The 26,536-nt window shown below is 47.7% G+C and overlaps 1 protein-coding gene and 1 long non-coding RNA gene across 6 annotated transcripts in view; both read left to right on the forward strand.

Annotated features, from left to right (window-relative positions):
- BICD2 (BICD cargo adaptor 2) overlaps positions 1 to 26,536 on the forward strand; it is a 55,423-nt gene that overhangs the window by 9,025 nt on the left and 19,862 nt on the right. For 4 of the 5 annotated variants that reach the window (XR_009599138.1, XR_009599137.1, XM_027964209.3 and 1 more), the window contains exon 2: positions 22,737 to 22,949. The exons of the other annotated variant lie outside the window; for it this stretch is intronic. Coding sequence is in view for 2 of the 4 variants with exons in the window: in XM_027964209.3 (XP_027820010.1) it covers positions 22,737 to 22,949 (213 nt within the window). In the remaining 2 variants the exon portion in view is untranslated. The remainder of the gene's footprint in view (positions 1 to 22,736; positions 22,950 to 26,536) is intronic. 5 annotated transcript variants of the gene reach the window in all.
- Positions 856 to 21,798, forward strand: LOC132659147 (uncharacterized). Its single transcript, XR_009599140.1, has 2 exons — positions 856 to 7,550; positions 14,611 to 21,798. It is a non-coding gene; the product is annotated as an uncharacterized LOC132659147 (long non-coding RNA).

A 26,536-nucleotide genomic window follows, 5' to 3' on the forward strand; every position in this document is an offset into this window, starting at 1 on the left:
TGGATCACATCTCTTGTTTTCAGGACCTACAGAAGGCTGTGAGGCTTTGGAGAAGGGAGCATGCCTGGGCCAAAGGCACCAGGCAGAGGGTCAGGGCCTGACATGGCACTTTGGCTGTGGTTTGCCCAGTGGCTGCTGCAACCTGAAACAATGTTGGTGCTGTTGTGATTGGTCTGAGAAATGGCCCCAGGAAATCTACTGGATGGTGTCCGGAGGAGTCACTTGTGTTAGGCAGTGGGCTCTCGTGCCTGAACTGTGATGAAGTGAACTGTGTGTGCCTGTGTGTGCATGTGTTTACGTGTGTGTGTGTGTCACAGCACAGGAAGGATCTTGGCAGCCTCACTCTTTGGGTGACCTTGATATGTGGAGGGTGGAGGGGCAAGGCTGAGGGAAAAGGTACCTGGCTTCAGTATAGGGTCTCAGCTGCCCACTCTGAGCCTCAGGTTCTCACCTCCTTTCATGAGCAGTCAGCATCCTCGGTTCCTTAGGGTGTGTCAGTCCTTAGTGGAATTGGCCGTCAGAGTACCCGAGGTTTACCCTGCAAGGGTGTTTGTGATGGAATGCTGGACATGGGGGACACTTGGCCAAGACCTTTCATCTTACCTTGCTGCAGCTACTAACAGGCCCGTCTACCTTCCAGGGCAGATGTGAGCATCGAATCGTCGTTACAGCCATGCCCACGGTTCCATAGGCTCCACTCTCGTCCCCAGAGCTGCAGACCTCTGGGTTCTTGGCAGGAACACGACTTGAGTTACAGGGTCTCTGGCTACTTGCTGACTGAGCCTTGTTGGATGTCCCTTCCTAAATGGCGCTAATAACATGAAGACGTGTTGAGATTAGAGATGAGGTAAGAAACCCCAGTTAACTCTCCTGGTGTTTCCAGCCCAGTATAGTCCTGGCTATGTTGCCCGCTGGGTGTCTTCTGAGGCCTGGGACAGATGGCAGCTGAACAGCTCCCCCCAACTGCAGGCCGTTCAATAGAGGTTTGTATCTGGCAGCCAGCTGCCGTGGAACACAAGAGCTTGTCCCAGCACCCAGGATTGGCAGATGAACCAGGGTCTATAGGGATTGCCACCAACTACAGGGCTCAGCTGGCCAGAAGCCTGTCTGCTGACATTGGGGCAATTAGGGTGTAATCTTCTCTAAATGACACCCAATTCTGGCTAAATCCCTCCTGCCCAGGAGTGGATTCTCAGTTTTCTAAAAGCAGCTTAGCGTTTGGACACTGCCCAGGGCAGCTGGGGTTTGTGGTTGGTGATGGGATGGATGTGGGCCGGTGGGACGGACGTGGGGCGTGGGGCTGTTCCTATGTGGGCACCAGTCCTTGAGTCCAGTTCTTCTGATCCCTGCAGCCAGTGTGCAGAGGCTCTGATGAGAAACTGAGACGGGGAGTCACGCAGTGGGAAGGGCAGGCCAGTGGAGAACAGCTGTCACCCACGTGCCCCTGCTAGCCCTTTGGAGGGGATCTAGGACAAGGGTGGGCCTTGGCATGCTGATCTGATGGGTGAGGATTGTCTGCCAGACAGGGTGTATACAGGTGTGCTTGCAGCATTGTTCCACTGCAGTTCCCAGGTGGAGCCCCCATCTCCAGGAGGCCCCCACCCTCTTCCTGCAGGGGGATTTGTGCAGCCTTCCCAGGTGCCTCCCTGCCTTCCTGCCAGATGAGGCTGTTGGGCCAGTTTGGAACCCAGCTCCACCCTCACACCACCCCTTCTCCAACATATCTTGCCTTTCCTTGGACACCCCAGCTCTAGGAACTACTTTGCTGCAAAGAAGTAAACTGGTTTTTGGAGTGAGAAACCCTGTGGTGCCACTTGGGGGAATCATCTGACTTAGCATAACCATGGTTTGCTCATCTGTGAGATGGGAGTGTTAAGTTTATACTTTGCATGGCTTTGTGAAGATCGAATGAGATTCACACCCATCTCTGTCTCTCTTGGGTGGTAGCCAGGCCTTCCCAAGCTGCCTCCCAAAATGCTTAGGGGCCTGGGGCCATGCCTGCCACCACCTGTCTGTTCAGGAAACCTGTGAGTCAGGGAAGAGGGAGTGGGTCTGGGATAGGTCCTTCTTGGAGTGGAAGGTAAGAGCGGGTAGGATAAGCTGGCTGAGGGAGGTGAGCTGAGGTCTCTCATGGAGTGCACATGGGGTCCTTTGGTGCAGGTTTGCAGATCTGTGAGGGCCTGTGTAGGGGATGCGTCTGTTTCTGGTTTCTCAGCTGACTTGGTTCCAGTGGAGGCTCATGTGGAGCTGGTGTGGTGTATTGAATTTCCTACATGCCAGGGTCACCTGGGAATGTTCAGAAATTCCAAAGCATTGGCCACACCCAGAAGGATCAAAACAGTTGAAGGATCAAAACAGGGTGGGACATGGCATCAGAAGTTTTCATACTCTGGAAGGATCCCAGTGGGAAGATGAGTTTAAGAAACCTGTCACGTCACTGCAGCTTATGTTAGGGATCCGAACTTTTCCTGGTCACATGGGTGGACTGTCATTCAGCACTTTTATGGTTACAGAATTTAATTGCATCTCTCTACCTTGGTACACAGTCAGGGCCCAGGAATGCCCTTGGCTGTGTTCCTGTGCTGGTGGGAAAGCCTTCCTCTTTGCTTCCCATGGCCAGGTGGTGGGCCACCAGCTACCCTGGGCTGGTCCTGGAAAGTGTGCAAAAGCCACAGGCAGACCCAGGGAGAGCGGTGAGCTTCAGAGCGATTCCTGCTGCCAAGTCACTGGGGCTGTATCTCCTGCTGGCTGGGGAGAGGAGATGGAGAGGAGATGCCTGCAAGGCCCATTTCCCAGCTCCCGCAAGCACCAAGCCTCACCCAGCATCCCTGCTACCTGTCCATTCACTGGACCTGCTGTCCCTGTCCAGTCATTGCTGATGTGGGCTTGTCACCCCTCTGCAGCGCCCCCACATCCTCCCTGATCTCCAGTCAGTCCACATATATTTACTGAGTACCAGTCATTTGCCAGGCTTGGGCTTGCCGGCTCTAGGCCTCTACCCCATTGAGGAGGCAGAGACTCAGTTGCCAGGCATGGGGTGCCCTGTGTGCACCACTGCTGGCATTTGCACTTGCCTCACCCACTTTCCCTGTATGAGAAGCCACCTCACCCCCACCACCCTGGCCTGTACTAATGTATCCAAGGGGTTTGAACTCTGCCTTCCCGCAGCCCAGCTCTGCATCTGTGAACTGAAATGATAGAGCACCAGCCCTAGGGTGGCTTTCTGTAGGGAGGGTGGCAAGTCCAAGGGTAGCCCCAGCACTTTTATTTTCCTACCTGTTCTCTACTGTCCCTGGGACTGATTGCCCTGAGTTCATGCCCTGCCTTAGTCCAGCCTCCCTTGACTGCTGGTGATACCTCGGTCTGAGATGTGGCTTGATGAGGACCCAGCAGAGATGTCACAGGGCTCTGTCCAGTCTTCCAGAGGGTTCTGTCCTTGTGTGGGAGTTTGGGCGTGTGTCCCCTCCACCCATGGTTTCTTTTCCTAAAAGTTGCTCCTCCTGGCCAGTTAGGTCTTACCCACCTGCTGGAATTTGGCTGATTCACCGTAAGTTGAAGCTGAGCTTCTCTTCTAGTGGCAGAAGGTATTGTTCAGGTCCACTTCTGACAGATGCTTCTGGAGCAACAAATTTGGCTGCTGTGCAGATGATTCTATCTATAATTAGCTCTCATTTTAAAATTCAGGCATAATTTACTTATTACAAGACACAGTTGTTTGTACTCCTGTGGCTGCCTTGCCTGAGGGTCATCCTCACATACCTTCCAGCTCACATCATCCAGTACAGCCCTGCTGGCCTGCTACTGCAGGTTCTGTTTTAGACTTACATGTTGATAGGCTACACCCAGGTGGCCTTTTTGTCTGGCTCCTGTGAGCCAGAGGAGGCATCAGAGCTGTGAGTGTTGGTGCTTGCTTTTCTCTCTGAGCAGTAGTGCCTGAGTCACCAACACCTCCCCTTGGAGGATGCCAGAGTCACCTGTTCCAGGCTCTGTGTGGACCTGTATTCTCGGGTTCCTCGGTGATACCCATGAACAGAACTCATCTCCCTTTGTCCGGGACAGATACGCACAGATAGCCACCCTGGTCCCCTGGCTAAAAGGCCAGCTCCTCTGCAACCTCTGCCCCTTCTGCGCTTCACCCTAATTCTTGAGGGTGGCCATGAAGTAGGAGCAGGAACCAGCATAACCAGTCTCAGCCAGACCTGGGAATTAATAAGCACTGCCCCAGTAAGCTAAACATTTCAGATTCTAGGCCTGACACCACAGGAATGACTGGCAGGCAGGTGGGCCTGCACCTGTGGAGGGACAGTTCTGGCTCCTGGTGTGATTCTTAGGTGTGGGCAACGGAACAACAGGGTTGTGGGTCCCATGCTGATTCTGCCTTCCAACCTGTTACACTTCTTTCCTGCCTTCTGTGGCAGTTCCACCTGGGAAGTCAGGTGGAGTTGCTTTTTCCCAGAGTTCAGTTTCTCACCTGGGAAAGAAGATCCCTCCTGTGAGAGAAGCTAATCGGCTCATGTTGGTGCAGACTGTGAAGTGCACAGGCCTCATGTTATTGCTAACCCTCCGGGCCTCTCTCAACTGTTTTGTCTCTTCGCTGGGCCCCCATCAAAGCTGGAAAGCAGGGCCTGAGAAAATGGGCCTTGGAGCCACTCTGTTTCTCAGTGCTATGTGAGCCTCAGCATCTTTCTCCAGGACATCTGTCCTGGATGTATCCTCACTGATTGCCATCTCTAGCCCTTTTTATGCTCCTCTCTCCTTACCCCATCCCTGGTCCAATCTGTACTTTGTAGCTGTTGTAACTTGTTTCTCTCCAGTTACCAACAAGGCTGTGTGCTTGTATGGGATGATTGGAAGCATATGGCCCAGAGTGAGCCTGCAGTCCATTTTTTTTGGTTCCATTTTCTGGCTGGACCTTACATTCTGATATCAGGTTTTTGCTGAAGTGCACTTATGGAAAGTTGATCTCTCATTGTGTCTCTGATAACTTCTGTTTCATTCGGAAAGAGTAATTGATCTCCCTGGGTTATATTCAGATCTGGGGTATATTTGGTTTGGGTATTGTATGGGGCTTCCCAGGTGGCACAGTTGATAAGGAATCCACCCACCAGTGCAGGTACTGTGGGTCCAACCCCTGGGTCAGGAAGATCCCCTGGAGGAGGAAATGGAAACCCACTGCAGTATTCTTGCCTGGAAGATCCATGAACAGAGGAGCCTGGCAGGCTACAGTCCAGGGGTCACAAAGAGTCGGACACAACTGAGCAACTGAGCACCAGTTGTTAATCTTATAACTCTAATCAGTAAAACACAGACTTTTAAGTGTGTGTCCACACCATCCCTGGGCACATTTGTACCCTGCTTCTGGTAATTTCTCATCACCAAGAGTGGTGGTAGCTAAGGTACTGAGCATCTCACCTCTAGCATTGTACATTTAGATAACATTTCAGATACTGCTTCCTTTTCAATGGTTTGATTCTGTTGGGTTGGCCAAAAGATTCATTTGGGTTTTTCCATAGAATGTTAAGGAACTGACAGAACCTTTTGGCCAACCCAGTAAACTCTGTTTATCATAGTTTTGATAATGGTCATACAATATTCTTTTAAAATTAAAATTAGTTTTATTAAAGTAAAGAAACTACGCAGATCATATTTATACAGCTCGATGTCCCCATGCAGCTCCGCAGATGGAGCAAAGAGCATGTTGTCAGCATCCCAGGGACTGTTCTCTGATGCTTGTCCAGAGGTAGTTGTTCACACTCTGCCCCATGAATTGATCATGCCCATTTTCAACTTACCGTAGGCAGTCCCACAGACTTTGGGTTTTGTGTGTTCACTCTGAATTTTGTATCTAGAGACATGGATTTGCAGATTGATAGCACTCATTGCTGGTAGGGTTGCACGTGGACACACCATGCTGGCTTCCGCAGGTTTGGGGATAGATTCTGAGCCTGCGCACATGCATGTAGGTGCACCCCGAGTAGGCACTGGTGGTGTCCACCTTAAATTCCAGCCTTTCTCGTCCATGTGTGCTAGTTGCCAGCCTGGTGCTAGCTTTCATTTACCAGTGGACCTCTCCTGTGTTGACCCTCTTTTTGTGAGGAGCCCATTCAGGATCTTTGCCAGTTTTTCTCTGGGGTGCCTACTTCTTTCCTCCTGATGTGTCAGGGTTCGTGATGTAGTTTGGATGTGGATCCTCCTGCCCTTGAGCAGTAGGTCTACCACTGGTGTAATAGGAGGCGCTGGCGTGAGAGGGATGGCCCAGAGTTAGAGCTGTGCCTCTACCTAGGATAGAGGAGGCCTTGACATGGCTTTGGCCTCTTGGACTGTTTCTTCCTTCATCGACTGGGAACCAGAATTCTCCAGAGAACTTTGAGCTAGGCAGTAAGTGAAATAATCGATTTAAGGAGAATTTTAGGAGTGGTAGCTATCGATGCTAATACTAAATTATTTTAAATATTAGGAGACCTTATACTACTATGATGGCTAAAATTGAAAGACCAGCGATAACAAGTATTGACAAGGATGTGGAGAAATCAAAACCCACACTTGAATGGAAAATGGTATGCTGCTTTGGCAAATCATTTGGCAATTTCTCAGTGTCAAACATAAAGTTATCATATATATGTACCATTGGTTCATTCCTACATACATACCCAGGGAATTGAAAATATGTGTTCACACAATTTGTGCATACGAGTTCATAGTCGTATTATTCATGACAACCCAAAAGGGGGAACAACCCAAATGTCCATCAGCTGATGAATGGATAAACACATGTGGTCCGTGCATACAATGGGATAGTATTTGGCAATAAAAAGAAGTGAAGTGCTGGTACACACTGTAACATGGATGGACCCTGGAAGCATTATGATTAGTGAGAGAAGCAAGTCACGGAGGGTAACACTGTGTGGTTCCCTTTAGATGAAATATCCTGAGTAGACAAAGCCACAGAGATAGAAAGTACACTGGTGGTTTTTAGGGTCTGGAGAAAGGGAGCTGGGGAATGAGTACTGATGGGGAATGAAAGTGGGGGTTACGAAAATGTGAAATTAGATGATGATAAGGGTTGCTCAATCTTATGAATCTATTAAAAACTACTGAATGGAATTGTACGTTAAATGGGTGAATTTTATGGCATGTAAATTATATCTTAGGGTTTTTTCAGTGGAAGCAAAGGGGAGAATCTCTTTGCTTGCTGAATCATCTGGATAAACTGCACTATTGCTCTGGCGTAATCCCAGAGGATGTGGGGCAGGTTCCTTTAGCTTGACAGCTGTGCAGTCCCTAACATGTGAGCTGCAAGTGGCAGCTCAGGCACCTTACCCTCCTGCTCGGGTTCCGCCCTTTTCATTAGCTTATTTATCATTTTCTTTGAATAAGTCTTGGGTTTCTGGTTAAATTAGTATTCAAGGTTAAAGTCTTTAAGTGGTTGCAGTATTGCTCTGTTTTGTGTTTTTTGGCCACAAGGCATGTTAGGATCTTAGCTCCCTGCCCAAGGATCAAACCTGCACCTCCTGCATTGAAAGGCGATGTCCTAACCACTGGACCGCCAGGTAAGTCCCCTGGATAAAATCATCACCTACAGACAATATGGTATTAATCCTTTCTTCTCTTTCTTCCAGTCTCTGAAGTGTGGTAAGAAGTTAAGGTTATCTTGCCTTGTCCTTTTAAGTGGACTGACTCCAGTGCTTGTCCATTTTTTATTAATGCATTCTGTTCTTTGTTAAGTTGGCTCTCATTTTAAATCTGTTTAGGTAGATTTACTGTAGCTGTAGGTGCTCTTTCTTAACATTAGCTTGCAGCAGAAATGTTGATAGTTCACTTTCTGACATACTGTATTGTTTACTTACTGTGCAGGTAGATGCAAAATCAAGATTTTTAAGTTGAGTTAAGTTAATGCCTTTGGTTTTGTGTTCCTGGGGCAAGTGAATGCTTCTCCAGGTGAACTCTTGACTTCTGTTTGCTGAGATCTCACCCAGGTTTCTGCATGCATAGTCAGCCCAGGTGACCTGGGATACTCCCTCACCCCTGGCTTTTGAAGGAAGAATTTGTGAGTTACAGGGTGTCTGTTGAGCCACCCTTCCCTCCCCACATCCTGTCTTGTGCTGTGAGTGGACAGAGAAGTTCTGATTTCCAGCCCTGCCACAATACAAAGTCCTGGGGGGTGGGGGAGCCGATGGGGGTGGGGGAAGTTGTAGTGATGATGGTGGTGGTGATGGCTTGCAGCTCCTGGGTTTAGGGGCTTGTGCTTTTGCATATGAATATAATCATCGTCAGATTGAGAAAATAAACTAACTTAGTGGCTTTTTTTCTTTTGTTTGGGGTTTTTGTTATGTCACTTCCTCTTTGTGAGACTTTTGCCTCATCTCTTTGTTCAGTTTCTGTTTTTATCATTAATATGTATTTATAGTATAATCCCTCCCCCAACACAGTAATGCTTTGGCAGTGATCCCCAAGTTCTGATATGAAATGTTTCTATTTTTTGTTTACTTGGTTTCCTGTTGGTTGTTTTGTATACCCTCTCTGATACAGACATTATTTTAAGAGATCATATTCCATGTGTTTGGGTGCGTACTGATATATATTTTTCTTAATACATGTATTTTATTGAAGGAATGATGCTAAAGCTGAAGCTCCAGTACTTTGGCCACCTGATGCGAAGAGTTGACTCATTGGAAAAGACTCTGATGCTGGGAGGGATTGGGGACAGGAGGAGTAGGGGATGACCGAGGATGAGATGGCTGGATGGCATCACTGACTCAATGGACGTGAGTCTGAGTGAACTCGGGAGATGGTGATGGACAGGGAGGCCTGGCGTGCTGCGATTCATGAGTCGCAAAGAGTCGGACATGACTGAGCAACTGAACTGAACTAATACATGTATTTTATTGAAATATAGTTGACTTACAGTGTTTCAGATGCACTGCAAGGTGATTCAGATATACATATATACTATTTTGAAATTATTTTCCATTATAGATTATTAAAAGATATTGACTATTATTTCCCTATGCTATACAGTAAGCCTTTGTTTCTTGTTGGCATACCTATTTTTTAAAATTAGGAATCTAGCATTCTATTCATACTAAGACAAGTAGAATCAAAATGTCATGTTTTTTAGTTGGGTGAAAATTCATGTTTTCTAAAATACATATACATATTACTTATATATATGTATGCAAGAGTTTTTCTACTACATATGATAAAGGCTTGAGATAGAACATTAAAAAAAAGAAGAGATGGAGAAATTGGAAAACATAAGCTAAATGAAATAGGAGCACTGAATATGAAATAGAAAAAGTGAAAAACTAGATAAAAGTAAAAGAACCTCATATAGTCGAGTTGTTTTTAAACATGGCTGCTCATTAGAGACGTATCTGGAGCTCTGGAAGAAAAAAAGCAATACTTGGGCATTTGTATTTTTCAAAATTTTCAAGATAACTCTAATGTGCATCTGGATTTTAAAAAGTGATTACAGGTTTTTCTGTTAAGTCATAGTTTTGGTAATAGAGAGTTCTGTTTTTTTCTGTTGACCAGTCATGATTCAGTGGTGTTAAGTAATAGTTGCATAATCACAGTAGTAAAAGATGTTTATCAGTTTTCACAATCAATCGCCAGACAAAAAATAAAAGATAATTACAATTGCAAGCAATCGTGGGAGCATGATTAACCTAACAATATGACATGATTACATACGATTTGGGGGGGGTCAAGCAGAGTGATGTGGTAACTGGAGCACAAGCATTTTTCATCTGTTTTCATCTGTCCAGCCAGTCTGTGTTTTTTGGTTGGTGCTGTAAAATCTTTATCTCATGATATCATAGAGCTTGTTCAGTTCAGTTCAGTCGCTCAGTCATGTCGACTCTTTGTGACCCCATGAACCGCAGCATGCCAGGCCTCCCTGTCCATCACCAACTCCCAGAGTTTCCCCAAACTCATGTCCATCGAGTTGGTGATGCCATCCAGCCATCTCATCCTCAGTCGTCCCCTTCTTCTCCTGCCCTCAATTCCTCCCAGCATCAGAGTCTTTTCCAATGAGTCAGCTCTTTGCATGAGGTGGCCAAAGTATTGGGCTTGTTATCTGTATACAATTCCCAGACTTGAGTCCCATCTTGAGGTTGATGAGTGAGGCCGATGTGGTTTCTTGGGGCTGATAGCCTCACTGAGGGAGCTGGCCGTAGGGTAATGCCTACGTGTGGCCCTGTCTCGCAGGTCTCCCCATCATGTCTTCTTTCCAGGCCTCAGGGTTGCCAGATGCCCTTTTAACTCAAGCAAGGGCTTAAGCCCTGTGGTTTGCATGTACTAGTTTTGGGGTAGAGAGGAAGACATCAGCAGTTGCTATCTGTTGAATATTGTCTGTGACAGCCTGCATTGAACTTGAGTTACTGGTTCCTCTTCCCTACCTAGCTCCCTGAATAAGGTTTGGGGGAGAGGCCAGTTCCCAAGGCTGCTCTTCCCTTCCTCAGATCAGCAGACAATTACAGCTTTCAGCTGGTTAGTAAGCGCTCTGTGGGTGAGGTGGGGCTGAGCCTGGGCTGACAGGTTCAGCAGGCCCAAGTGTGCCAGCAGATGGTGACCATGTAGAGTGATGACTGGAGGGACTCTTCCTTCCCTGAGCACCAGCTGCTGGTGGCCCAGCTTTGGCCCAGGCTGGCATTCTGCCCCGTGGGGTACTCAGCACATACTTGCTCTGAGGAGCTGCTTCCCAGGGTGAGGTTCTGGTAGGGACACCACTTGGAACCAGAAAAGAAGTGAGGGATGTTTTAGGGGCCCCTGATTCTGGTTGGGGAATAGAGAGGATGTTGTGCTGACAATCACTGGTTACAGTAACCAAGGCCATTGGTGAGCTGAGGGTAGGAGGTGATTCTGTCCATGTGATTCCTAAGGATGTCAGGGTTTGTAGTCCTAGCCAGGACAGAATTGGGTCCTGAGGGCCTGACAGTGTGGGCTCTCCTGGTACCAGCGGCACCCTCCCGAGGCCAGACACTCAGGAAGCATGCTCTTGAAAGGTCCTTGTGAAACTGCTGGTGGCACAGGGAGACGTGGTGGGGTGGGCACATAGTGACGGTCCCCAGCCCCTGATCCCAGGAAAAGGATTAGGCAGGAAGCCCAGCGGACGGGCCAGGATGGGCAGCTGATAGGAGTTGGGAATTTCTGGGATGCCCCCACCCTGTTGCAGCGGGTAGCCCTTCAGGAAACTGTGGGAACTGCTGTGGGAGGGTGGGGCTGGATCAGCCCAGGAATTCCAATAACAAGGAAGCTGAGAATCTGAAACCCCAGCTTCATTGTGAAAACTGCTTCCTGGAAGCACACCTACCATCCTGGAAGTGCTCAGTCTGGTTCTTCTGGCTTGGCATGTGTTGCATCTGCTACATCAGATTGTCGCCTGAAAAGCTGGTGACTCTTGGTGGATGTTGGGCCAGAAGACTCAGCCAAGCCAAAGAATGGGAAAGGAAGGGCTTATCCCTCCCGGTAACTTAAGGAGAACACCATAGATCTTTCCCAAAGCAGTGTTGTGGGACCTGTGCCCTTAGCCAGGCAGGCTGCTGCTGCTAAGTCGCGTCAGTTGTGTCCAGTTCTATGCGACCCATAGACGGCAGCCCACCAGGCTCCCCCGTCCCTGGGATTCTCCAGGCAAGAACATTGGAGTGGGTTGCCATTTCCTTCTCCAATGCATGAAAGTGAAGTCGCTCATTGGTGTCCGACTCTTCGCGACCCCATGGACTGCAGCCTACCAGGCTCCTCTGTCCATGGGATTTTCCAGGCAAGAGTACTGGAGTGGGGTGCCATTGCCTCCTCCAGCCAGACAGGTTAGGGAGAGGCAGATGGAGCCTTTTGCCTGGAAAGTCCGTGAACTCCCTATAGGCACCAGCTTCTCAGTCTGCGTTAGTTGCTGGCCCTAGTGTAGGCCATGAAGGCTGCTAGCTCTGTGGACCCCAGACCCGTGGACTCGAGGCAGAGGCCCCAGCATCATGCTAGCCTGCTTCAGCTTTCCCATTTAGCTCTGTTCCAAGACAACTTTAGTAGCAGAACGAGACTTGGACCAGACATGGGCCACGGGGCTACATTGTGCTGACCTCCATTCTTCTCATCAGGTGGTCAGAGGAAGCCTGTTATCTGTAATTGTTATTTCTGCTTCTTTGTCCTGCTTTTTTGTCTCTGAATCTTGGCCTTGTTGGGGTAGTGGGGACCTGAGTATCTGGTGGAGACTTGGACCTGGTCCTGGATAGCATAGCATGGGGCCAGTGGTTGTCGGGCATCTAAGGATGTTGACGCTAGTCAGAAGTGCTGGCTCTGGAGGCGTTGGTTCCTCTTGAGGCAGGAGGGGGGGGGGCTACCTGTCCACTGGTGCATCCCAGCCCTTAGTGGAAGCAAGGATTTGGCTTGTTGCTTGAATGTCCTCATGGGAGTCTCATCCCTGCCAGGATACCACCCTCATAAATGGTCCTCTAGTTGTCTCGCTCCCGGCACGCCCCTAGTTGGAACTGCAGCTCAGGGGCCCTGCACCTGTTCTGCCCCCTCTGTGTCCTACTCTTTGGGTGCCTGTGTTCTGAACCATGCCACCCTCAACACACTGAGGTGGGTGGCTGCACTGGGCAGCAAGACGGGCCGACCCAGAGCCAGAACTTTGTGACAGGAACTCATCCTGTCTTGTCTCTGAGGCCTCCTGCAGTGAGACTTCAGGCCTGAGGATGTGAGGGTCAGGGTGACCCAGGTCGCAGTTACCCAAGTGTGCAGGTGCCCTGATCTCTGAGCTCTCACCGCTGTTCCCACTCCACAGAAGCTAGGTGGTCTGCCAGGTCATTTGGGGAAGCCCCCAGACCTGACTCCCATCCCCACCCAGCTCCTCTGCTCCTCACTTGGGTCTTCCTGCCCAGGCTGTGCCGCTGGTCTCTGAGTCTCCCAGCTGCCCCCTTCTCAGAAAGCGGCCCTTGATGCTTGCTGGAGAGCCTGGGACCTCCTGCCTGGCATGTGCTCACACTACTTCCTGAGCTGTGACTTCTCTTCCCACCAGGTTTGGCTTTGAAATCTGCCTCTGGAGGCCTGCGGCTTCCCTTCCTGGCCTGAAGCTTGCCCTGGGCACGCTCCCCATTTGGCACATGTAACCTCCCCCACTATGTCTGCTTCTGGCTCCAAGTGTCCACGTGAGTGCAGATGTACTTGAAGCAAGGCCAGGCATGACCTCACATCTGTATTCACTGGACCTGGGAAGATACACAGCAGTGGGCAGGGTGTGGTCTGCAATCCTGTGTCAAAACAGCGTTAGCCTGCTTACAGCTGGCGCAGCCCTGTGGGGACATCACAAAGGCACTGCCACTGCCGCCTCAGGGCCCGTACAGGCACCCCAGGAGGTCAGTGGTCAGGGAATGTTGTGGGCAGGCCTGGGGTGGAGATCAAAGCTGGGTCCCCAAGCTGCCCGGGAACTTCTGAGGCCCTCCAGAAAGCACCAGCCTGGGAGGTGTGCAGGGAGGCAAAGACAAGCATATCCACAGCTGGACACTGCAGTCAGGTGGTACATTTACCTGCTCTGAGGACTTCCTGGGTTGGGGGGCCAGGTTTTGAGATAGACTCAAGCCACACAGGATGTTGCGAGGTGTGTAAGGATGCTTTGGTCAGAAGGAAGACAGGTGGGCTGAGTGACCAGGGGCATAGATTGTCTCCACTTCTCCAACTGTCAGCTTCCTGGCCTGTGAGCTGGGGCAGTGAGCGCAAGGGTGAGGTCTCCAGGTTGAATGCTTCAGAATCATCCAAGTTGTTTTCTTAGCTTTATTGAAGTATAAGTGAAATACAATAAGTTGAATATATTTAAGGTATTCAAGTTTTCCCTGGTGGCTCACTGGTAAAGAAATTTGCTTGCTAATGCAGGAGACAGAGGTTCAGCCCCTGGTCCAGGAAGATCCGACATACCACAGAGCAACTAAGCCTGTGTGCCACAACTCTTGAATCTGTGCTCTAGACAAGTTTTCATATGGGTGCATACTCATGAAGTAGACAGTGTAATTGAAATAATGACGGTATTCGTCATCCGTACGTTTCCTCATCCCTATTTGTAATTTCTTTCCTCATCTGCAGGCAACAATGATATTTACATTTGTTTGCATTTTCTAGTTTTACATAAATGGAATCATACAACACATACTGTATTTTTGGCCTGAGAGGTGTCTGTGTTAATGTGCGTTACCAATAGCTGTCCCTTTTGGTTGTGGAGTAGTATTCCATTGTGTGGCTACACCACATTTTAAAAAAAATCTACTTTCCTATTGATGGTCATTGGGCTGTTTTGAGTTTGTTTTGTTTTGGTTATATATATATAGATATATAGATTCCTGTATGTATCTATACAAAGATACATACTTGCATTTCTCTTGGGTAAATACCTAAGAGTGGATGGCTGTGCCATATGTCAGATATATGCTTAACTTTTTAATAATCTGCCAGATTCTTTGCCAAAGTGGTTGTACCATTTACATTCCCCATTAGCAGTGTAGGAGAATTCTAATTGCTTCCCACTCATGCCAACCTTGGTAGGTAGGATCAGACATTTTAATCTTCAGTATTCTAGTAGATACATAGTGGTTAACTCATTTAATTATCATTTGCATTTCTCTTGAGATAAGTCCTGGATGTTCATTGGAGGGACTGATGTTGAAGCTGAAACTCCAATACTTTGGCCATCTGATGTGAAGAGCTGACTCATTTGAAAAGACCCTGATGCTGGGAAAGATTGAAGGCAGGAGGAGAAGGGGCCAACAGGATGAGATGGTTGGATGGCATCACCGACTCAATGGACATGAGTTTGGGTGAACTCCAGGAGGAACAGGGAGGCCTGGCGAGCTGCAGTTCATGGGGCTGCAAAGAGTCGACACGACTGAGCAACTGAACTGAACTGTCAGTTAATATGTTCAGCACCTTTTCATGTGATTCTTTCTCATAAGTGTATCTTCTCAGGTGATGTATTTGTTCAGTTCTTCTGCCCATTTTAAAAAATTAATTTTCATTGGAGTATAGTTGTTTGCCAATTTTTTTTGAAAGAAAATCAGTTATATTTTTAAGCATCAGAGTTTATTGTACAGTTTATTAAGTACTTCTGTCATAAGTGGCTTAAATAAATGTGGTTAATATTTGGAATGTAACATTTTTTAATGAGTAGAGGAATATAGGACTATTAGGACAAATCTCCCTGTCATGAGATTTGTGACCCACTCATTTATCAGCAACCCCTCAGATATGCAAATGACACCGTCCTTATGGCAGAACGTGAAGAGGAACTAAAAAGCCTCTTGTTGAAAGTGAAAGAGGAGAGTGAAAGAGTTGGCTTAAAGCTCACCATTCAGAAAACAAGGATCATGGCATCTGGTCCCATCACTTCATGGGAAATAGATGTGGAAACTGTCAGACTTTATTCTTTTGGGCTCCAAAATCATTGCAGATGGTGATTGCAGCCATGAAATTAAGACACTTACTCCTTGGAAGGAAAGTTATGACAACCTAGATAGTATATTGAAAAGCAGAGATATTACTTTGCCAACAAAGGTCTGTCTAGTCAAGGCTACGGTTTTTCCACTGGTCATGTATGGATGTGAGAGTTGGACTGTGAAGAAAGCTGAGCACCAAAGAATTGATGCTTTTGAACTGTGGTGTTGGAGAAGACTCTTGAGAGTCCCTTGGACTGCAAGGAGATCCAACCAGTCCATTCTAAAGGAGATCAGTCCTGGGTGTTCATTGGAAGGACTGATGCTGAAGCTGAAACTCCAGTACTTTGGCCACCTCATGCGAAGTGTTAACTCATTGGAAAAGACCCTGATGCTGGGAGGGATTGGGGGCAGGAGGAGAAGGGGACGACAGAGGATGAGACGGCTGGATGGCATCACCAACTCAATGCACGTGAGTTTGAGTGAACTCTGGGAGATGGTGATGGACAGGGAGGCCTGGCGTGCTGCAGTTCATGGGGTTGCAAAGAGTCGGGCATGACTGAACGACTGAACTGAACTGAACTGAACTATTCTGTCATGTTAAGACAAGACGCATAAACTTTCTGTTGCCCAGTTTTAATTGGATTATTTTTCTTACTGAGCTTATATTCTGGATATAAGTCCTTTATAAAAGATGTGTAATTTGCAAACACTTTTCCCCAGTCTATCATGTCATTTTACCGTGTCTAACAGCATAAGCTTGCAGTTTTAGAGTCCAGATTACCAGTTTCTCCTTCTGTAGGTCATGTCCAAAGTCACAGACATTTTCTTTTGTTTTCCCCTGGAAATCTTATACTTTTAATGTTTAAACCTATGATCCGTTTTAAATTAATTTTCCTATATGCTGTAAGGTATGGGTGGTAGTTTATTTTTTTAATATAAGGATATTCATTTATTTTAGCACCATGTATTAAAAGATTATCCCTTCTCCACAAAATTGCCTTTGTACCTTTGTCGAGTCAGTTGGCCATACATAAGAGTCTATTTCTGGATTCTCTATTCTGTTCAGTACCTCTGTTTGTCTGTCTTTATGCTGGTAGTATGCCCGGTATTTTGGTCATCTGATGTGAACCGCGAGTCACTGGAAAAGTCCCTGATGCTGGGAAAGATTGAGGGCAGAAGGAGAAGAGGGCATTAGAGAATGAGAGAGTCTTTTGGCCCATGAATAGATATATCTCTACTTTTTAATTTCTCTCAGCAGTATTCTGTGGCTTTTAATGTATAGGTCTTGCATATCTTCTGTCAGACTTAAGTATTAACATTTAATATAGTTGATGCTATTGTAAGTAGTATTTAAATTTTTTTCATTTTCCAATTGTTTAGTCCTAAACAAATACAGAAATAAGGTTTGATTTTTGTATAGTAATCTTGTGTCTTGCAGCCTAGCTGCATTCACTTATCAGTTCTAGTGACTTTGTAGATTTCTTTGGATTTTCTATATAGACTGTTGTGTGATGTATAAGTAAAGACAGTTTTACTTCTTCCTTTCCAGGCTAGATGCCTTTGATTTTTCTTATTTCATTGCACTGTAGGCTGAGAACTTAAAAAGTGCAGTGTTGACCAGAAGCAAGGTGACTGTTTTTCATCATTAAATGATGTTAGTTGACAGATGTTTAGAAGATGTCATCAGGTTGAGGATGCTCCCTTCTGTTTGCTGAGAGTGCTTACAGGGATGAATGTCGAATTTTGTCAAATTTTCCTGCATCTTTTGAGATAATCCCATATATATATTTTTTTTTTGTCTTAGTATACTCAAGTACATTGATTTTTTTTTTCTTTTAATGATTGTCAATCAATATTATTCTTTGGATAAGCCCCTCTGTATCATAATTCCTTACCCTTTTTATATATTGGTGGATTTTTGTACTGTCTTTGGTTTAATGGTGGTCTCATAAAATTAGGTGGGAAGTTTTCCTTGCTTTTCAGTTTTCTGGATGAATCTGTGTACAGTTGGATTTATGTCTTTCTTAAACGTTTGGTAGAATTCATGAGTGCAGCCCAGAATGTTCTCTCTGTGGTTTTAAACTGCAAATTCACTTGCCTTAGTAGATTTGGGACTATTCAGGTTATCCATTTCTTCTTGAGTGGGCTTTGGTAATTTTTATCTTTCAAGGAATTTGTCCATTTCATCTGTCATATTTATTGGCATGAAACTATTCATGATATCCCTTATTCTTCTCAATACCTATGGTGCTCCCTCCACCTACCCCTACCTCAGTTATTCTGGCTGGAAGTGTATCCATTTGATTAATGTTTTTAAAGAACTTGCTTTTGATTTAATTTATCTATTTTTTTTTCTGTTTCATTGATTTCTACTCTGATCATTATTATTTCTGTTTTTTCCTTTGAATTTCATATGCTCCTTGTTTCTTGTTTCTGCTTTTACTTTTTACTGAGGAGAAACATATAGAGCAGAAATCATAAGTGTGAACTTTCACATGCTGAGCACACCCACATAATGAGCACCCAGATCAAGAATCGAAACATCTTCAGCTCCAGAAGCCTCTTTCAAGGGCCCTCCCCCAACCCAAGGGATCACCACTGCCTTTTTACCAGCTGAGTTGTATATATAAACGGAACCATACAGTATATCTCGTGTCTGACTTCTTTCACCCAATACTGTATGAGACTCGTCTGTGTTGTTTAAATAACAGCAATTTACTCATTTTCATTTCTGTGTAGTATTTGTAATGTGACTATATCATAATTTTTCCTTCTGTTGACAGAACTGGAGAACTTTCTGGCTTGAGTCTTTTTGTAAGTGATGTTCCTATAAACGTGCAGGGTCGTGGAACAGATGTGAGCTTAGTGTTAGTGGATAATGGTTTTCCTAAGTGGTTGTACCAGTTACGCTCTTGCTACCAGAAGATCAGAGTTCCTGAGGGTTTCAGGCAGGGTGTAAACGGTATGTGTTCCAGACCACCATCGTGCTGTCCGATGTTTGTTGAGCAGCCGAGTGAGTGAATACATGAGCACACAGCTGAAAAGAGAGGCAGTTCTCACTGGGGTTGACTGAACTCTAATCAGATACGGTGTGGGCCCAAGACTAGCCAAATACAAGAAACAGCTCCTTCCTTAAGTAACACACAGCCTATAAGGAGGGTTTAAAACCATGCCGCAGTGGGGTTTATAGGGTCTGTGTTCAGTGCAGAACTTGTGTCTGGGAGGTGAGAAACACGGTAGCCCTCAGGCAGGACTTGAAGGCCTTCGTCCCTTGGCCTGTAGAATGCCCGGAGACCATTGGGGCAGAGGCCTGGAGGAGTGTTGTCTGGAGAAGACCATGGCATGGCGAGCTGGGGTGAACATGGGTTTCTTGCCAACTGTGTACATGGGGCCTAAGGAGGGGCTTAGTCTCACAGGGCTTTTAGCGGCTCCATGAGCTTTGTGCCCAATACCTGGTGTAATCTTTAAGATGGAAGCTGAGGTTCTTGATTAGATTGGTAGCTTTTTTTTTTAAACATAGTCATTTAGTACTATAAATATTCTCCTAAGTCCTTGCCATAATGGCATCCCACCAATTCTCATACTCATTTCATTTTCATGGAGTTCAAAACACTTCGTTTCACTTTGGTTTCTTCTTTGATGTGTTGGTTAGTTGCCAAACGTTTGGAGATTTTCTAGAAATCTTTCCATTATTGATTTCTTATTTAATTTCTTGTGGTCAAAACAAATCTTTGTATGGCCTGAATCCTTTCGGGGTGTGTTTCATTTACCCAGAATCTGGTCTGTCTGGGTAAATGTTCCATGTGTCCTTGTAAAGAATGAATGTGCTGCTGCTGTTGGGCGGGAGATTCTAGACATGCAGTTAGGTCAGGTTAGTTAATTGTGCTGTTCTTGTCTACTGTGTCCTTATTGATGTCCTGTCTACTTGTCCTATGAAATATTGAGAGGAATAACGAGAGTTGGGTGTTGAACTCTCCCAACTATAATTTTGGATTTGTCTTATTTTTGTTTGTAGTTCTATCAGTTTTTTATTCATATATTTTGAAGCTCTATTATTAAGTGCATAAATGTTTAGAACTGTAAAGTTCTCTTTGTGACTTAGACTCATTATTATGAAATGATCCTCTTTGTCTCTGGTGATATTCTTTGCATTGAAAAATATATAAAAGATATATAAAATACCTACTTTATCTGATATTAATAGAGACATTCTAGCTTTCTTTTGAGGTGTGTTAGTGTGCTTTAGGAGAAGGCAATGGCACCCCACTCCAGTACTCTTGCCTGGAAAATCCCATGGATGGAGGAGCCTGGTCGGCTGCAGTCCATGGGGTTGGTAAGAGTCGGGCACGACTGAGTGACTTCACTTTCACTTTTCACTTTCATGCATTGGAGAAGGAAATGGCAACCCACTCCAGTGTTCTTGCCTGGAGAACCCAGGGACAGAGGAGCGTGGTGGGCTGCCGTCTATGGGGTCGCAGAGAGTCAGACACGATTGAAGTGACTTACCAGCAGCAGCAGTGTGCTTTATCTTCTTCCATTCTTTAACTTAAAACAACTGTAACAATTTATTAGTATAGTTCGATTTACCATACAATACTCAAAATGTACAGTTCATTGGCTTTTAGTATATTCAGAGTTGTACATCTGTCTCCACAACTAATTTTAGAATATTTTCGTTAGCCCCAAAAGATGCCCCTTAAAGTGTCACCCCCTCCAACCTCCCAACTCCACCCGCTGCCGTGGGCAACCGTTCGTATGCTTTCTGTTTCTGTAGATTTCCCTGTTTGGATATATCATATACATGGACTCATACAATATGTGGCCCTTTGTGACGTGCTCTTCTCACAGAGCAGAGTATTTTCAAGGTTCATGTATGTTGCTCCATGTGTCAGTAATTCATTTCTTTTTATTACCAGATAATACTCCATTGTATGTGTAGACCAGTTTTATTCATCCCTTCATCAGTTGGTGGCCATTTGTTTTTTTTTTTACTTACTGGCTATTATGAAGATTTGTGTACAAGTTTTTTTGTGAATGTATATTATCATTTTTCTTGAGTCTGTATCTAGGAGTGAAATCACAGAATCACATGGTGATTCTATGTTTAACTCTCTGAGGATCTACCAGGCTGTTTTCCACAATACCATTTTATATTCCCACTAGCAGTGGGTTTCAGTTTTTGCCATATTCACCAGCACTTGTTATTTTCCTTTAAAAAAATTTTTTAATTATACCCATCCTAGTGGGTGTGAGGTGCTATCTTACTGTGATTTTGACTTTCATTTCCATATCTACTGATGGTGAGTGTCTTTTAATGAGCTGATTGGCCATTTTTTAAAATCTTTGGAGATGTGTATTCAGGTCCATTGTCCATTTTTTAAATTGATTTGTTTATCTTTTTATCGTTGAGTTATGAGTTCTTTATATGTTCTGGATACTAGATGCTTATCAAATACAAAATTTAAAAATATTTTCTACTGTTGTGTAGGTTGTCTTTTCATGTGATAGTATTCTTTGATATACAAATTTTAGAATTTTGATGAAGGACAGTTTATCTGTTTTTTTCTTATGTTACTTGTGCTTTTGGTGTCACAAGGAAGATCCCATTGGCAGCAAGGTCATGAGGATTTATCCACATTTTCTTTTGAGAGTTGTAGTTTTAAGTCTTCCATTTAGATCTCTCATCCATTTTGAGTTAATTGTTACATATGGTGTAAGAAAGGGATCCAACTTCATTCTTTTGCATGTGGGTTTCTATCGGTTCTAGCACAATTTGTTGAAAACCTATTCCTTTTTTTCTGTTTTTGCCCCCCTAATCACTTATGTATTTGCTTAGCTGCACCGGGATTTAGTTGAGGCATGCAGAATCTTCAGTCTTTGCTGTGGCATCCAGGATCTTTAATTGTGGCATGTGAACTGGTGGTCGGGGCTGCCACCCAGGATGCGGCAGGTCCTGCCTAGACACAGATTTGTGCTTTGGTCTTTCCCTGGGACAAGGATGGAGGAAGTAGAGGACAGCAACAGAAATCAGAGAGAGAGCTGAGCTGACTTGATTTAAAAAGGAACCTGTGTCTTCACAAGGCAAGTTGTCAGTGGCTGGGAGCAGATGAACAAGGCCCACTCTTGGGAGGGAGAGCAGTTACCCTGACCTGACCCTACCGTACTTTATTTAGATAGAGAATCAAGTCGCTTTCTACATTTTTATTTTTTATATTACAAATAGTCCTGCTCATATACGTATGAGCTTTGCTCATATACATAGCTTTGCATGTTTCCCCAATTGTTTTCTTAGACTGGATTTCTATACTTCGTATTAAATAATAAATTAATGAAAATGTTTGTATTTCTCTCAAGAAATAAAGGCATCATTTTCCTTGCTCTTTAATAGCCCTCTCTCTTTTATTTTCCTTCTGTGAGCCAGGAGCCCTGTAAAGAGACAGGGTCTCCCCCTCAGAGGTCTGCATGGGGTGGCCGGTGAGGAGGGGGTCCCTGGGGAGGATGCACACTAAAGGCCTATGTGGGTCGAGTCCTGGCTACTATGATGATGCAGGGTGGGAGGGAAAGAGAAGCAAAGGTGCTCGCTTGGGGCTGTGACACCTGGATGAACAGGACATGATGGTGTGTCCACGCTGGCCGGGACCTGGGGCATGGACTTGGGCAGGCCAGCACCAGTTCTAGTTGCACTTGCTCATGCGGGCTTCTCCTGGAGCCACTGCAAGATCCTTTGCTCTTAGAGCCCAAAGCCCTTGCTGGGTCTGGGGATGGTAGGGCCTCTCCCCTCGGGTATTTTCAGTTCTGTGCCCAGGTCCTGGGCAGGTGGGCAGGGACTCCCAGCTAGGACACACGTGGGGATCAGTTGGCACAAGCTTCACTTGTACCAGGCTTGGGCTCTCACCTTCTCAGGCCTCTTTTGGTACAGGTGTCTTCCAGGTGAGTGAATCAGGATCAATCAAGGGAAGGGCACTGCCCTGAACCTTGGTTTCCATATCTGGAAGAGAACCTCAGACCCACCCTAGTGCTGGGGGCTTCCCTGCCGGGACCCAGGACAGGGGTCTGTTTGCTGATGGGGGCCACACTGGCAGAGACAATGGCTGGGACCTCCTATCCTTGCCCTGCCCCAGTTCTTCCAGCCACTCCCACCAACCTACCCCACCAGGGCTCCTCATTAGCTCCATCCCCAGATTTCTGTAACTTCACAGCCCTCATGTTGCACTTAGGTATCTTGCTTTTCCTGTGGGAAAAGTCCCCTCCCCACTTTCCCCTGCATGTCTGGCCACAGGATTACCTCCAGGCTCTCTCTCAAGAGAATCTCATCCTCTACAGGCATTTGGACAGGCCCACACGAACCATAAGAAGGTGGCTGCAGATGGCGAGAGCCGAGAGGAGAGTCTGATCCAGGAGTCAGCTTCCAAGGAGCAGTACTATGTACGCAAGGTGCTAGAGCTACAGACAGAGCTGAAGCAACTGCGCAACGTGCTTGCCAACACGCAGTCAGAGAATGAGCGTCTGGCCTCAGTGGCTCAGGAGCTGAAGGAGGTAACCAGTGAAACTGGGGCAGTTTGCTTGACTCTAGGTGGGTGGTGGGAAAACAAATAAGTGCTTCCTTTGGCGGGGGGAGGTGGGGGGGGGGGGGGGGGGGGTCAGGGCCACCCACAGATTGTTTTACCCCAACTTCATGTGGTCCATGGTGGTCCAGAAAGGTCTGGGAATGGCAGGATCCCATCTCTGCACTTGGGGTGATGTGAATCCTGGGTTCCTCATGTGAGCAGTGTAATTATAGTGTCTACCTGCCAGCTTGGGACACTAAAGTCAGAGAGAGGCCACCACAAACAGCTTTGAGGATCAGTTTGGCCCCTAACAGGGGCCTGGCCATCAGAGGCCTGGGCAGGTGGAGGGGGAGGGCAGCCAGTACCCTCTGAGAGAGGTGGGAGGCAGGGCCAGTGTTCCCAAGATGGGGTGGGGCGGCAGCAGGGGAGCAGGCATGGCCAGAGGTCTACCTGAGCTGTAGTCCTGGCCGTGGCTTTAGGGGACCTTATTGTCAGAATTTCCAAGTTCTCATCAGGAAGGGCATTGTTAGCCTCTGTTCTCCATAGGGGTGGGGAGGGGTTGACCAGAACAGCAGATGGTTCTGAGTGGTGGTCAGCTCTGAGGTCGATATCTCAGATGGGATGGTATATGGCAAGGGTTCCACAGGGGTGGGAGGGACACTGGCAAGGTTTGGGACAGAGCCCAGGAACTGGCAGCAGTGGGAAGTGGTCATCCATCCTGGTTTGGGATCAGAGATCACCAAGACTTGTGGGATGGGGAGGAACTTGGCTTGGATCCAGGAGAAGTGCATGATCTCAAATCTTCACACAGGAGCTCTCTGGTTACGGTGGGGAGAAGGGACTGTCAGAGCTGTAGATTTGACCCCCTAAGGGGGAGGCTAGCCTCACGGCCAGCTAAGAGCCCTTTTCCAAAAGAGTCGGTGCAGATGCTCCCCCAGCCCAGACTCCTTCTGCAGCGTCCCTCTTCCTCAGAGGAGTGGCAGGGGACCTGCTGACTGCTGGCTTTGGCGCCAGGAAATGAGCTAAGCCAGTCGCACATGCTGCTGTTGAAGAACAGGTCTGGTGGGGGCAGGTTTCCTGCCGTTCCTGTTAGTGCTTCTGGAGGAAGCCTTCGCCTCCCCACCCCGACACATCCTCAGTACATTTTCTCCTGAGGCCCTGCCTGTGTGCCCCTGATCATGGTCCGGCAGGCACTTGGAGCCATGCCGGGTTCTTGGTTGGAGTGGAGGCTCTCCGTCACCGCCTACTCGGACTGGAGCCCTGGTCAGTGTCCCCACCATTGCTGGCTCTGCTGCCATCCCTCTTCAGTTATTCTTCTGCTCGTCCTGGTCCTGCTGCTTCTGCCTGAGCTGCGGTGCGGAGCTCCTCCGTGGCTGTGCCCTGGAGGCCCGCTCCTCCAGGAGGCCTGCTCCTCCAGGAGGCCTGTGCTGAGGCTGAGCAGCCTGTCTGAGAGCCCAGCACTGAGCGGTGCCCCTGAGGAGCACCAGCCTGTGCCTGTCTTGGTGTGATCCGGGCAAGCAGGCTTTGCACAGTCTCCACAGGAAATGCCTCTTCCGCACGTGGGCCTTTCCCTGCTGGTGCCTGGTCCTGCTGCTGTCCAGTTCAGTGACTGATGGGCCAGCTGTGCTGTGCCCTCTGACCCACCCCCGTCCTTCCACCCTGTGATGTCTGGCTTAGGGGTTCATTCCATGCCCAGCTCTCCAAGAGGAACTTGAGGCCTCCGTCATGTGACACGTATGGCAAACATGCTCAGCATGTGGGACAGTTCCAGCTACCCTGTGACTTGTCTTTTGGGTGACCCTGTGGGCATCCAGTTATTTCCTTCATCTCACAGGTTGGGAGATCAAGGTGAGGAAGGTTTGACTGTATACCCAGGGTCACTGGGTCCTGACCTTGGCACTGTGTGTGAATGGGCCCTGCCAGCTTCTGCCCTGGGACATGCCCTGAGGGCCCGTTTTGCACATAGAGAAGCAGAGAGAGACCCAAGGATCAGACCCAGCTGACTGATGACAGAGTGGTCTTTTGCACATTCCTCAGATTTGCCTTGGGAAGGGGTTGAGAGGGGTGGTGAAGGCTGCCTTGAGAAGCAGAACTGTGAGTTGAGGGGGTGGGCGTCATCTGCCCGGGGGTGACCCCCTTAGGTAAAATTACCGTCCCAGTGGACCCTGGCCTTGCTCTCCTGGTGGACTCTGTGTGTATCAGGTCCTTCACAGGCCTAAGAGTGAGTGACAGAGATGTGCCAGGAGAAATCGTATCTGTTGTCATCTCCTCTGTCCTGGCTAGGAGCCAGAAATACTTGTTTCTTGCTATGGTGGCATCTGGGCCCCTAGGAACGGCTGAAAGGAAGCCAGGTTTTTGGACACAAGCTGAAGTGGTGGGTGCTAGATCAGGAGCAGCAGCCCCAGGCACCAGGGGGGCTCTCCATTGTAGTGTGGACAGGCCTGTTCAGAAGGACCCCTGCGCTCCAGATCCAGGGGATTGAGTGGAGAAGGTCACGTTGGCAGTCCAGAGTCAAGAGAAAGGGCCCTGGGTGTGTAGAGAAAGCAGCAAAGGTAAGGGGTAGACTCAGGGGTGAGCCTCACAGCTGAGGAGGAGCTGGAGGGGGCGCCCAGATGAGTCCCGAGGGAATGGACTCCACAAGGAAGTGGAAATTCCTCCCAGGGAGCAGAGCTGGATCCAGCTGGTTCAGGTGTGGCATCCAGCAGCCCCCTAGGAGGTCAGATTGGTGAGGGAGGGCCTACAGGGGGTGCTAAGATGGTACCCCACATGCTATCTGGCTTATACCCTGTTGGACCAAGGCCTTCTGTGTCCCTGGTTGCTGTGTATCATCAAGGCTGCTCTTGTCAGGCTCACCTGAAAGGAGGTGCTTACCTGGGGGAAATCAAACCCTGCAGTGGCCAGTGGGAGCTTGTCTGAGCCCTTGGTAGTTGGGTGTGTGCCAGGCAAAGGTTCCCCTGAGGGCAATGGCAGTGCCCTCACCTGCCAGGTCAGCTTGTAACCTGGGTGCACCTCGCCTTGCTGTCCAGAAGCTCTCCTGCAGACCTGTAAGGGCCCATACTTCCTTTGTTAGCTCCACTGCTATGACAGGAGGCTGTGTTCCAGTTCTGAGGTGAGAAGGTGGAATCTGCCCAGGCCGTGGGAGAAGCTGACCTGAGTTTCTCCACTGCAGCCTGGAGGCGTTCTAGGTTTGTTAGTCCTGCTGTGCAAACCTGTGGGGAGCTGGTGAGTTTTAGACCCTCCTCTTGGCTCCAGTCTGTTGGGTGGTCACGTGAAATCAAGCCGCACATGTTTGAGCACCTCCCCAAGCACCGTGACTTAGCAGGGAAAGAGGGAGGAGTAGCAGAGCATTCTGGCAGAGGAGTGAGCATGCGCCCACTAGTGTATTCACAGAGGGTGAGAAGGTGCTGCGCACAGCAGCTGGAAGCACTGGGACAGGGGCTTGGGCAAGGCTGGGGGCTCATAGCCACAGCACACCAAGAGCAGCGGGAGCCAGCGAGGGGATACAGTTCAGCGTTTAAGCAGGGGAAAGTCGAGATGAGAGAGCAAAAGGTAATTGTTGTGGGATCCTATCCCACA

The sequence above is a fragment of the Ovis aries genome, chromosome 2 (assembly GCF_016772045.2).
Source record: "Ovis aries strain OAR_USU_Benz2616 breed Rambouillet chromosome 2, ARS-UI_Ramb_v3.0, whole genome shotgun sequence".
NCBI classification, from domain to species: Eukaryota; Metazoa; Chordata; class Mammalia; order Artiodactyla; family Bovidae; genus Ovis; species Ovis aries.